Source organism: Felis catus, chromosome C1, assembly GCF_018350175.1.
Source record: "Felis catus isolate Fca126 chromosome C1, F.catus_Fca126_mat1.0, whole genome shotgun sequence".
Classification (NCBI taxonomy): Eukaryota; Metazoa; Chordata; class Mammalia; order Carnivora; family Felidae; genus Felis; species Felis catus.
The window spans coordinates 23,592,577-23,605,984 of NC_058375.1; the positions used below are offsets into that span (position 1 = coordinate 23,592,577).

General features: G+C 43.6%; 1 protein-coding gene across 1 annotated transcript in view; it reads right to left on the reverse strand.

The window, feature by feature from the left end:
- Positions 1-660: 660 nt before the first annotated feature.
- SNRNP40 (small nuclear ribonucleoprotein U5 subunit 40) overlaps positions 661-13,408 on the reverse strand; it is a 33,688-nt gene continuing 20,940 nt past the window's right edge. The window contains exons 6-10 of the mRNA XM_011284757.4: positions 10,121-10,241; positions 8,303-8,385; positions 6,531-6,592; positions 2,176-2,279; positions 661-1,184 (exon numbers count right to left, since the gene is read on the reverse strand). Coding sequence (XP_011283059.1) covers positions 1,135-1,184; positions 2,176-2,279; positions 6,531-6,592; positions 8,303-8,385; positions 10,121-10,241 — 420 coding nt within the window. The 3' untranslated portion in view covers positions 661-1,134. The remainder of the gene's footprint in view (positions 1,185-2,175; positions 2,280-6,530; positions 6,593-8,302; positions 8,386-10,120; positions 10,242-13,408) is intronic.

Sequence of the window (13,408 nt, forward strand, 5' to 3'; positions counted from 1 at the left end):
CACTACTCCCCCGTGCCAGATGGGACTCATTAGTGTCAATCTGTGTGCTGGGCGCAGTCATCCAAGGATCCAGGGGGACAGTAACCTGTTTTGAGGATAGAAAGCAACTAACAGCATTTCTTACCGTCCCTGTCAGTTTAGGAAAGACAGGCGAGTAAGCAGAACTACAAAAGGTCTCAGGCAACGTCATGGTCCAGTTACGCCAAAACCTTCACAGATTCCTTCTGAGCGGAGACCGGTGCAGTGTTCCAGCCCATCACCGCTACTGGCTGAGACTGCCCACATCTGTCTGCCCGCTTCAGGAGCCCTGACTGTAGGGGCTGCTGCTCAGAACTGTGGCAGAAGGCAGAGTCGAAGTAGATCCTGTTCATTAAAGATCATGTAAAAGTATACAAAAACTAGGTTCTTTCAGACCTTATAACCTTTTGACTGCTCGTCTCTAAGTAGGAGAGAAAGCATTCGTTATGGATACTCTCTGGGAATAAATCTTCACGGGAGTAAATCAAGAAACATGAGAAGGGGGGAAAACCTCTAAACATCCCTGTAAACGGCATCATGTAAGTTCAAATGGATTGTATCCCTTGGCCACATCATGCCCTGCTCAGATTTACAGCCATCAAGCTTCAAAGAAAAGACAGCAATAAATCCAATCCACATGGCTCTTGTAAAAAGGCATCTATTTGGTTTTTAATACAAAATGACTCAGAGAAACACAGAAAGAAAATATCATACAAGCCAGTTATTGAATTAAGAAAAAAAAACCCCAACAAACAAATTTCAGTCACATTTCCTGTTTTCAGCCTGGATTAGAAGACAGGAAACTGCAAACCAACCAATGTCTGTCTCTTTGAAGAAATCTTATTTAAAAAAAAAAAAAAAAAAAAAAAAGGAGGCAAAAACCAAACAGTCCCTGAAATCTGGCAGGTGGTTTTTAGAGGCCACTGTAAGCTTGCCTTAATCATCCTGGTAAAATGGGATACCAGTGGTGGTTGGGATATGGCCACATCCTCCTGGCCTTTTGCTATGAATGATCTTCGTCTGCAGGTAGGATGCTGGCCCGGGCACTATTCGATGCCGCTTCTGTAGTCTGAGGTCTCAAGGCCAAGCAGCGGTGGAGTCTTCCATTCTGTGTCTTCACTGAATCTCCCCCATATACAGTCTCTTGTCACTGGACGCTGACAGAACTGAGGTGAGAAGAACAGAGAAGATGAGATGAGGGGAGCTAATGAAGGCTCAAGGAGACTTGGTGCTCAAGGGCTCTTGTGTCAAGAGCCAATTTTGGTAAAAAGAGCAATTGGATTTAGCTTAAATTCCCCTCCTCTCCAACACCATTCACAGGAAAACTGTAGCCTGGCTTTTTAGTTCAAGTCCTCCTTTTTTTTTTTAATGTTTTATTTGCTTTTGAGAGAGAGAGAGAGAGAGAGAGAGAGAGAGACAGCGTGAACGGGGGAGGGGCAAAGAGAGAGGGAGACACAGAATCCGAAGCAGGCTCCAGGCTCCGAGCTGTCAGCAGAGCCCCACATGGGGCTCAAATTCGTGAACCACGAGATCATGACCTGGGCGAAAGTCGGACGCTTAACTGACCGAACCACCCAGGTGCCCCAGTTCAAGTCCTCTTGAAACCAACCACAAGGGTGGACTGTGCTATGGGAAATGCACCCATCAGGGTCTAAACCCCGATGTCCCTCTTCAGCCACACCCTATGAAAAGACCTTCTCAGCCATCCTCCAGAAGAATCAACAACGTCTGTGCCAGTCATTTTGTAAATGTGCTTCTGCTGGTTCTATTTAGCCCTGGAGAAAGTTATACTTTCTCCTTTAATTCAAGGCTCATTGTTTAATTAGCTAGCCAATATAACATAAGCTGCAATTTATATCTGAACATTAAGAAACGTTATTCTTTTACCCAAACGTGTAACTGAAACACAGACTTGAAGCAAGTAAACTCAAGAGAACTAGAAATAGATTAACCAGTCTTCTTTTGAGAGTCACTGGAAAATGGAACATTGCTCTTGACTTCATCACTTAAAACACTGGTGAGGCTGTCAATGGACAGCCATAAAGACAGCAAGGAAATGCACATAAAACAGACTTCCGCTTCTGCCTTTGTATTTGCAGGGCCCCTTGAGGGAGATTTCCCCCAGTTTCCCTTTCCCCAAAGTCGGGACACACTTACTGATGGGTTCATCGGGGTGGAAAGCCACTTCATTGATGGAGCCAGCGTGTCCAGGCAGCTTATACAAAATCCTCCTGCTTGTCGTATCCCACACATACACAAACCTGCAAGGTATCATGAAGGGCAGTGTTAAAACTTCCCAGAGCTGAGGGCAGGGTAGAGGCACGGCTTTTTAACACAGATGGAAGCAACAAGTTACTCATTCATCCACCCCGTATTTACTGAACTGTGTTCTGGTGTTTACAGACTAGAAATACAGATTCTGAATAACGGATGGACCCTTGAGCAACTGAATAGAGAAACTGGAACAGCTACAACTATAAGCATTCCGTGTATTTCAAACGTAAGCTTTTGAAATAGGAAAGAACATGGAGGAAGACCGTTTTTCCTACGGTCCCCACACAGAAATCTTCAAAGGGCATCTGATAGGCATCTAGGATGTCTTAAAGCTAACGCAATTCTCAGCAGGCTGGGAGCCTAGGGTGCAGGCCCATGTGAGCCTCCCAGGACTGCGTTCAAACCACAGAGCTGAGAGAAGGGACAGGAAATTTCTGCAGTATAACACACACCAAATACAGACTTGACCCAATCTTGCCCTGAATTCATGGGAACTCCATGACCAGCTGGTCAAAACTCAGTTTACAGATAAGAAAACTAAGGTATAGTGACTCTTCCAAGGTGACACAGTTCATCAGAGGCAGAACTAAAATTGGAACTTTTTTTTTTTAAAGTAGGCTCCATGCCTAATATGGGGCTTCAACTCGCAACCCGGAGATTAAGAGTCACATGCTCCACTGACTGAGTCAGCCAGGTGCCCCTACAATCAGAACTCTTAATATATTCTAGTAATCTCCTTTCTCTTACCACCCTCAAACATCTTCTAATTCCTCTCGCCCCTCGGAAGTTCTTTTGACCTTCAACCTTGCTTGGGTTATTTTGGGGCTGAATGGTAAAATAAAGAGACATTATCTTCACATGCCCGTGCAAAAATAATCTGTGGGTAAATTTAAAGGGCTGGCGGTTTTCAAGCAGGTTATAAACATTACTTGCGTATTTGTTTTGTTCAGTCAACATCTAAAAGGGTAGGTACAGTTACCAGCACTTGATATTAAAATGCCTAGTGCCGGGGTGTCTGAGTGGCTCAGTCAGTTGAGTGTTCAACTTCAGCTCAGGTCATGATCTCATGGTCCATGGGTTTGAGCCCCGTGTTGGGCTCTGTGGGACAGCTCAAAGCCTGGAGCCTGCTTCGGATTCTGTCTGTCCCTCTCTCTCCCCTGCTCGTGCTCTGTCTCTTATCTATTTCTCAAAAGTAACCAAACATAGGGGCGCCTGGGTGGCTCAGTCCGTTAAGTGTCTGACTTCAGCTCAGGTCATGATCTCACGGTTTGTGGGTTCGAGCCCCGCATCGGGCTCTGTGCTGACAGCTCGGAGCCTGGAGCCTGCTTCAGATTCTGTGTCTTCCTCTCTCTCTGCCCCTCCCCGCCTTGCACTCTGTCTCTCTCTCTCAAAAATAAATAAACGTTTAAAAAAAAAAGACAAACATAAAAAAATAATAAAATAAAATAAAATAAAATGCCTGGTGTTGATGTAACATCACATTTGTGGTTTAAAATACAACTAAACACGAGCTTATTTACCCTGTTTAGTTCTCAAGTGCTAGGCTCCATAGGAACTTAATAAAAGTTCCAAGCAAGATGGAAGGGAAGCAGGAAGCCCATCTGTCTCCAGACTTCTTGGCTCCGATGTTCCCGCTCTCCCTACTGTGTTCGTTCTTGCTGTGCACAAATAACGTCCTCATTAACCCAGCCCAGGAAGATATGACAGAGTAACAAAGTGTATGAGCTCTGGGCTCCAAAAGACCTGGGCTCAAGTCTCATGCAACTGTTTAATCACTAAGTAAGCTTAGACAATATTTAACTTCTCTGAGCTTCTCTTTCTTTAGTTGTGATGATGGATACTATACTGATCTCACAGCTTGGTTGAGAGAAAAGAGGAGATAATATATGCACAGTGTTGGGCACACACATGACAGCTGTTGTTATGATGAGGACATTTATTATCAAAACAGAAGAACGTGAAGTCAGGAGGCTGACTGACTCACTCATGGCAGACAGACTGACCAGTCTTCCCACAGTCCTGGATAGGAACTGTTGAAGGGTTTCAAGTTTGAATGTGAGGCGGTAGGTGATTTGCGAGTGGAGAGGGGAAATGTGCCAAATCCAGGCCAAGCTAAAAAGCCAATTTCTGAGAAGGATACATTTCCCAGGCACATAAAAGCCAGCAGAACCCCAGATCTCCAAGGGTTTACTTGAAGGCCTCACTCTCCATGGGTGCCAATTAGGTGCTAAATTTAGAGGGGTTCCTTGTCCTCTCCTTACTTTGGCACGGGAACATTCGGCAGGAACCAGGTTCCTTATATAACAGAGTTGCTTGTTGACTTGGGGCTAATTGGCGAGGTGGCCTGTGAAATCTGGCCAACCCCAGCAGGTAGATACACGGGCTGTGCCCAGACCAGGGCCGTGCTTCCCGCATGTAAGGTTTAAAGGAACAGTGGGGAGGGAAAGAAGAAGAGAGGACACTGAAAGTCAGAAAGGGCCGATGTCAGAAACAAACTGCTCAGAAGAAAAGCTTAGGCAAATATCATTTAAAAGCTTAACTACGTAAAAAAAGAGATCTCTGTTGAGAATTAGTAAAAACACTTCGAATCGTTCTTACTCTGTTAGAATGCAAGATACCTTGGGTTGTGGACCTGTTTCTTAAGGTCTTCTTTAGTAACCTGACTACTGAAAATCCCTTAGATTTCCTCTGCAAGGCAGCTCTCTACACCAACGGGTTAAAAACCATCAATGTGGCACTGATGGCCTGGACCTTTTACCCCCAGAAAACACCCCAGTACTTGGCCTTTTATCTCAGTATGAAACTTGCTAGGGAAAAAAAGTGGACTCTGGAATCTTCAGGTGTGTTCAGCACTGTCCACAAGCAACAAGGTATAGGACAGACCAACAACATGAGGCTTTTCTATGGCTGTGGTAGGGCCCCAAATAGAGAAGAAAACCCTGGAACATGCTGAAGAGTCCAAGCTATGCCACAAAAGGCTTCATGTTTGTAAGATGGTGCCTGTTTTAGTACGGCAGTAGGAAAATCTCTCAACGGAGAGAAAGATGGGGTTAAGCTAAAAAGGGTTAAGACATCTCTCAGTGGAAGTTAAAGCCAGAGTCGGCCATCAGAGGGCCTTAACATTCTTCACCACTCCACATCTGTGGCCCATTAGTCTGGCAAGGGCACCCACACCCCCGCCTCTGACCCCGTCCTAAGTGCAGGTCACCATAGATACACTAAACAGCAGGGTCTGATAGAAGAATTCTCTCCCTTCTCTTTCTAATTCATCACCGAATGGCTGAGCCAGTTTAAAGTGACAGCTAAGAAAGTCTCATGGTCTCTGAATTCAGGGGTGGAAAATACCTAGCTCACATGTTGACACAACCCTCATCTAGCAATCATGGTACTTTTCCTATTGAGCCCACACCCAGCTCTGAATCACCCCCAACACAGGCAGCCATTACCAACAGCTGAGCTGATATGTAGAGTAAAATCTGACTGCCATCCTTGAGCTAGGAATTCATTCATGTAAGATTCACTAAGTGCTTAGAACAGGTCAAATACTGCTCTGGGTCCAGAGACGACTAAGACTCATTTCCTGACCTCTAGGAACAAATAATTAGGTGAGGGTGCCCCACTCTGTTGATCTCACGGTAAGACGTGCTGGATGCTGAGAAAGGTTTGATGTATAAGGTGTGACTACAGTGCAGAGTAAAGAGCAGTTAGTCATACCCCAGAAGAAAGGGAGAGAGGACCAGGGAAGTTTACAGACATAACACAGAGGTGATTCATAGAGAGACACAGAAATCTGGAAAATGGAGAAGAGGGGCTAGGAGAAGCCTGGAGGCACGAGGGATGTAAGAACAGGGAGAGTTCTGTGTGAGTGAAGCACTGTGGCGATGGTGAGGGAGGAGAGGACACAACATGCATTTGAGCGAACTGGAGCGCCGCGGAAGAATCTGAGGAGGGAAACTGGGGCTAGATTAGGAGTCTAAATTTCACTTTGATGGCAAAAGGAATCCAACAGAATTGAAAAAACTGTTTACCTTCCAGGTCAAAAAGGTATCCACAGAGAGCAGAGAAGCTGTGTTTGTCTGACATGACCCTCAGGCCCTTCTTACTGCATATGGCTTCATCGCTGAGCACGGCTGTAACTCTACGTCCGTGCTGGCTCGCCATCTGCACTTAATGGGTTAGACACAAGCAGGCACCTGCAGAGCTCCATCATTCTTCACCGCACACCCGGTAATCCTTACCTGTCAGCTGAACCAGCTGCTATCTTGCTTCCATCAGGTGACCAAGAACATCTCAGGAGATTCTATAAAGATTGGAATTCAACGAATACAGTGATTAATGCACCACACCCCTCTTTACTGGACTACAGAATCACCAAAAGACTTTAAATTTCTTATTTAAAAAAAAAAAATTTTTTTTAACATTTATTTATTTTTGAGACAGAGAGACAGAGCATGAACAGGGGAGGGGTAGAGAGAGAGGGAGACACAGAATCTGAAACAGGCTCCAGGCTCTAAGCTGTCAGCACAGAGCCCAACACGGGGCTCGAACTCATGGACTGTGAGATCACGACCTGAGCCAAAGTCGGAACTTAACCGACTGAGCCACCCAGGCGCCCCAAGACTTTAAATTTCTTAAGCAGAGTTTCAATTAGTCTCCCCAGAAAGATGATCAGCAATCATCTTATATTGTGTGGCCTAAGACAGCATACTTTATTTCATACAACATTCAAACCAACTGTAGAAAATGCTTCATTCACAGTAAATTAGAGTGGACCTGGCAACAAAATGTTGTTCTGCCTACAAATGAAGGTTTTCTGTGCTCACTGATCTCGATCCTCATTAATAATTTCATTTTGAAGGAAAATAAAAATAAAACCAAATCCAACAAAAAACAAGATTTGATTTATAAAGTGAAACTGAATGGGTGCCTGGGTGGCCCAGTCAGTTAAAGCGTCCGACTTTGGCTCAGGTCGTGATCTCATGGTTCATGAGTTTGAGCCCCACATTGGGCTCTCTGTTGTCAGTGCAGAGCCCGCTTTGGATCCTCTTTCCCTCTCTCTGTCTCTCTCTCTCAAAAATAAATAAAACATTAATAAATATGTTTTTAAATATAAAGTGAAACTGAATCATACAGACTCTCAAAAGAAAAACATTAGTCTTGGGGCGCCTGGGTGGCGCAGTCGGTTAAGCGTCCGACTTCAGCCAGGTCACGATCTCGCGGTCCGTGAGTTCGAGCCCCGCGTCAGGCTCTGGGCTGATGGCTCGGAGCCTGGAGCCTGTTTCCGATTCTGTGTCTCCCTCTCTCTCTGCCCCTCCCCCGTTCATGCTCTGTCTCTCTCTGTCCCAAAAATAAATAATAATAAAAAAAAAAAAAAAAAACAAAAAACGTTGAAAAAAAAGAAAAACATTAGTCTTATTATTAACAAAGTATCTGGAGGAAAAGCTGCTATCAAGAGCTGACCTAGGACTTGAGATTTAAGAAAAATTTCTCTCAAAATCTGGGCCATGGTCCTTACTGAGGAAAGGGATGTATTCGCAGGGCTCTAACAGTGGGTCACTGGGAAGGTGAGGGAAGCCACCTGAGTAACAGACGGGAAGCCTGAGTCCCGTATGTAACACTGACCCAAGAGGGTCAAAGTTTCCAAGGAATGAAAAGGAGGTTAAGACTATCTTGTTGAAGTCAGAAGTCTTAAATTTGAAGGCGGTCACACCACTGTCTATCTATGTAACTGCCTTCCTCCCTATGCTTCCATTAGTTTTATTTCTGGCAAGAACGGTTTTGATGGAGAACAGTGTTCACCGGAATATAGCCCCTTCTTAGTAGAGCTACTGCCCTCTATCCTTAGCACCACTTTTTTTTTTTTTAATTGAGATATAACTGACATATAACACGGTTTTAGTTTTAGCTGTACAACACAATGATTTGATATATATAAATATCGGCCTTGGCCCCACCTTAAATGTATCTGAGTCAAACGGACAGTAAAACTCTTTTGCCATGCAGGACTCACCTTTTCAAAGTTGTGCACATTTCCTTGAAAAATCTTCACACACCTCTCTTTGGGAGCAAATGGCCGGACATCCCAGACCCGCACTGCAAACGGAGCAAAACATGTTATCAGCTGGAGGCCTCCTGAGAACCCACCCGAAGTCAGTATCATGTCAATGACAGATGCTGTTTCCTGGACGAAGGAGGGCCAACACGGTAGAAGGTACATGGGAAGGCTCTCTCTCTCTTTTTTTCTAACAGAAATGAAATGCATACAAATTCCATGAACAGTGACTAAGGGCACAGAGGAAAGCTGAGGAGGCAGGAAGGGGAAATGCCAAACACATAGCCGGGGGTCTGCAACAGAAAGTAGGTGGGTGTGACATTAATTTCACCAAACATTTGCAAAGGATTTCTCTTGCCAACCCAAAAAGTCACATCTAACAAAGCCTTAAACACGACACTCTAAATACCATGGACTACTGTGACAATCATCTACAAAAACCAAACTCAGGACTGACCTTTTCTAACTTTGCTCACAGGGACACCTGACAGTCTGAACTTGAACAAGGAAATATATCCAGAGAGTACCATACTAAGAATTAGAAAAAGTGAACTGTGATTCTCATTCTAGCTCTGTTATATGTATGGGTGACATCAGGTAAAAAGTGAGTTTTTGTGTTTTGTCTCTGTAAAATGAGAATACCATCTGTTCTTTCACTTTTTCATGAGTATTTTCAGGATACAAGGGACAGGGCTCGAAGAGAGTGGAGGCAATAAACAAAAGGATTTTGTAATTTTATCATACAGCCATAATAAAAATTCTTATTATTTTACTAACCATTCAGGGAATCTCATCTTTCCTTATATAGGGCGAACACTGCTACGATTAGTCAATGGTAAACACATCATGATCAGGATATAAACATGCGTGGTAAGCAGCAGCTACAGTTGTTAACAAACGTTATAACTATAGTGGAATGCAAGTGACGATGTCATTTTAATTGAGTGTGAAAAACAAAACAGTCCTTGAAATCAGGCACAGAAAGGTGAAGGTATGCATGAAAATTTGCTACTGAGTTGAGGATAGTCAGAAAATAAGGGTGCTCATTCATTCAAGAACCCGCTGAATGCTAGGCTCTGTTTGTATTACAAAATGTCAGTGAAAGCATTTCAGTTCCTGACAAGCCTATGAACTTGTACACCAGAGGGGCATCTCTAAGCTCTCCCAACACAAAGCATACACTCCATCCTCCTTTTTGCTATCGTAAACCCATCCTCCCACATAGCAACTCAGAAACAAGCAGAGGAGAGTGTTTGTGAGAATGCGGAATGTTGCGATGTCGTAATGAGGACCTGCTGTCACACCAGTCAGTGCTCTGAAGTGGGAAGGGCAGACGCACTGGCAGAAAGAGCACAGTTCTAACCCACAGCTTTGCTGACCAGCCAAGCTCGGTGCTCTCCGAAATGCTTGTGAACTGCTTTGGATGGATCTGCAGACTCACATTTCTCAACAAACTAATGATCACCAAGAGTTTCTAGTCTGCTGCCTACACCCGCAGCACACCAGACGCTGAAATGGGTCTTAAAAGCTTGTGTCAAGTTACTCAGGGATTAGATGGCAGATCTGGGACTAGAATCCTGGCTTCTTGACCATATCTTTTAAAGCTTTTTCTGTTACAATGTGTTTTCCTAACTGCCCTGGTAGAAACCTGCGAGCCACTTTTGACTCTTTCCTTGGATCCACATTTATCCCAGCACAATTTCTACCACCCAATGCCCACTTTCTTTAGGGTCCACAGTGACTGGGCACTTGGAGAGCTTTCCTTTTCAACGTTACCTGTATTGTCCATTGCATTGGACAAGAGATAAGAGCCTTCAGAACTTAAACTCAGGCCCGTCACTGAATCCGCATGGCCTCTCATGGTGTAGGTGAGCTTGTTTTGGCGCAAGTCCCAGACCTATAAAAACAAAAACGTTGCTCCCAGAAATCAAATTGAGAATAGCAAAGAAACAGAGTTTTTACTAAAGACTCAATGGCCTGGAGAAACTGGTAACCCTTCTCAATCTGGCTGTGGGCCAAGTATAACTTTAGCACAAAATAGAGGATTTCTGTCAAAGAGGAAAAAAACTCTTGTCTTTCTAAAAAGGAAGTCAAAAGTGCTATGTCTGACCAGAAGGCTAATAAATGTCAAAACTTATGTTTACCAAAAATTAATTTACAGAGACTGTTCTCAAATCATAACAAAACGTATTAGAAATTAAAAAACTAAGTAGCATTTAAAATGCTTCAACTATGATTCTTAGCAATTTAAACTATTAGAACTACAGAAGGGGCACCTAGGTGGCTCAGTTGAAGCATCTGACCCTTGATTTTGGTTCAGGGCATGATCTCACAGTTCGTGAGGATGAGACCTGCATCAGGCTCTGTGCTGAAAGAATGGAGCCTGCTTGGGATTCTCTCTGTACCCCCCCTCTCCCCACCTCTCCCAATCATGCGTACGCACGCGCATGCACACTCTCTCTCAAAATAAATAAACTTAAAAAAAAAAACAAACTATAGAAAAACAAGTGAACATGTCATTTGAAAAGAGCATTATGATTACATGTAAATGTATCTTAAGATAATACACAGAAATATACGTGCTTAAAAATTTTCATTTAATGTTATAGGTACACAACACACACACACACACACACACACACACACACACACACACACACACACACTATAGAAAAGCATATTTATTAAAAGAAAAATGAACTGCAGATTCACTGTTGCCTGGGTAGGAAACGTAGAAGAAACAGTTCAGCTAAAAATAACCTAACATCAAACAGGGAATATAAATGGTTCATTAAGTTACAGCCCATGAACACATTGCAACACCACGGGACTTTGCTAGAGACAGTACAGCAGAGTGGAAAGACTGAGGATTTAGGGTCAGACTGACCCAGTCCTAAGAGTTCTGTCTTATTGGGCCACTAACCCTCTCTGAGCCTGTTTCTGGTCTGTAAGATGGGGATAACAACATTTACCTCTTATGGCTCAAATAGAATGCTCAGCAGATGCCTGGTATGCAGCAGGCCCTCAATAATTGGTAGCTATTATTAAGCAACCTCTAAAAATAACTCGGAGGACCAAATGGAAAAATGTTCCAATAATAAGCTATTAAGCTAATAAAGAAGATACAAAATAGCATTTATATTTACACAGACTGCAACTATGTGGAAAAAAAATAAAGCCAATAGCAATGGTCTGGAATGTCATATGGAAAAGAGAACAGCAATTTTGGTAAGGTCATTGGTATTACACAGAATTTCCTCCAAATTTGATTTAATACTGCCATGTAGTTTTTCTGAGTGGGAAAAAAATGTTTTTGCTGCCTATTTAAGCAAGGCACTTCCCTTATCTAGAAATGAGTTTGGTGCTGCATGTCAAAGCAATGCAGAAGGCAGACAACTCCACTTTCCCCATCAATAACTCACTCATGTGTGGAACCCAACACACTTTATATACAATCATTTTTGTGTCAGGTGTTTGCTGCCTCAATAATCAGGAAAGCTTGAATGGCTGACGTCTTTTGTTCAAGCTACTGTTCCTCCTCTTCAGGGAAGACACTGTTGAAGTCTTCAGCTTGTTAGGAGAGAATGCAAAGCCATCCCTCATAGCACTTGGGTGCCGTTTCCAGACCTTCCTTCTTGAGGCATGTACACGTTGCGCACAGCCAACACATATCCAGATTTGCTGTAGAAAGTAGCACTAATTTAAGCAAGACATTTCGCAAATCCCAAATCAATTGTTCAGTGAATGCTTGGGCATCTGATTGGCGGGCAGCAGGACTATGAGTTTTCATACTGGAAACAGTATAACAGGGTAGAAAGCTTTTCTAAGCTTTTGGAATACTGTGTACTTTCTAATAAAAAAATTTCCTGGGGCGCCTGGGTGGCTCAGCCAGTTGAGCATCCGACTTCAGCACAGGTCATGATCTGTTTGTGGGTTCGAGCCCTGCGTTGGGCTCTGTGCTGGCAGCTCAGAGCCTGGAGCCTGCTTCGGATTCTGGGTCTCCCTCTCTCTCTCTGCACTTGCCTCACTTGTTTCTCCCTCCCTCCCTCCCTTTCTCTCTCCAAAATAAATAAATAAACCTAAAAAAAATTTCCTGAAAACAAAGCACTGGCAGAAAAATCTGAATGTCTATACACTAGTTTAAAAGATAAAGACTAGAAAGCTACGATGTAAAAATACGTAGCACTGGGGCACCTGGCTGGCTCAGTGGCAGCAGTATGCGACTCTTGATCTTGGGGTCGTTAGTTCAAGCCCCCTGTTGGGTGTAGAGATTACAAGAAAATAACAAAATAAACTTTACCAAAAAAAGGGGGGGAAAAACCCACATATGATAACCAGGAACTAGTTCATTAAATTATACAAAACCAGAATCAGGGGACTTCTCAAAGAAACATGAAGGACATTCTTTTAGAAAAAAGCCAGTGAGGGGCGCCAGGGTGGCTCAGTCGGTTTAAGTGTCTAACTCTTGATTTTGGCTCAGGTCATGATCCCAGGGTCGTGGGATCGAGCCCCGTGTTGGGCTCCGTGTTGAGCATAGAGCCTGCTTAGGATTCTCTCTCTCCCTCTAACCCTCTCCCTTACTGACACTCTGTTTCTCTAAAATATGGGGCGCCTGGGTGGCTCAGTCGGTTAAGCAGTGGACTTCAGCTCAGGTCATGATCTCACCGTTCGTGAGTTCGAGCCCCGCAGCCTCGGAGCCTGCAGCCTGCTTTGGATTCTGTGTCTCCCTCTCTCTCTCTCTGCCCCTCCCCTGCTTGCACTCTATCTTTCTCAAAAATAAACATTAAAAAAAAAATTAAAAAGTAAATAAATAAAATAAAGTAAAAAAATAAATAAGTAAAAGAAAAAAGCTAGTGATATATGTAACTGCTGTACTTATGGGACTTTATTTACACATTCTCTATATAAGATAAGTTCAGCCTTCAGAATAAAACCGGTATGATTGACTAGCTATCTGTAGAAACCACCTACCCTAAGAGAAGGAATAACATATGGTGTGCGTCTGAGAGGACATGGAAAACCTTCAAATCCTAAAAAGGAACCAAGTATCCCTTAAGGACTATA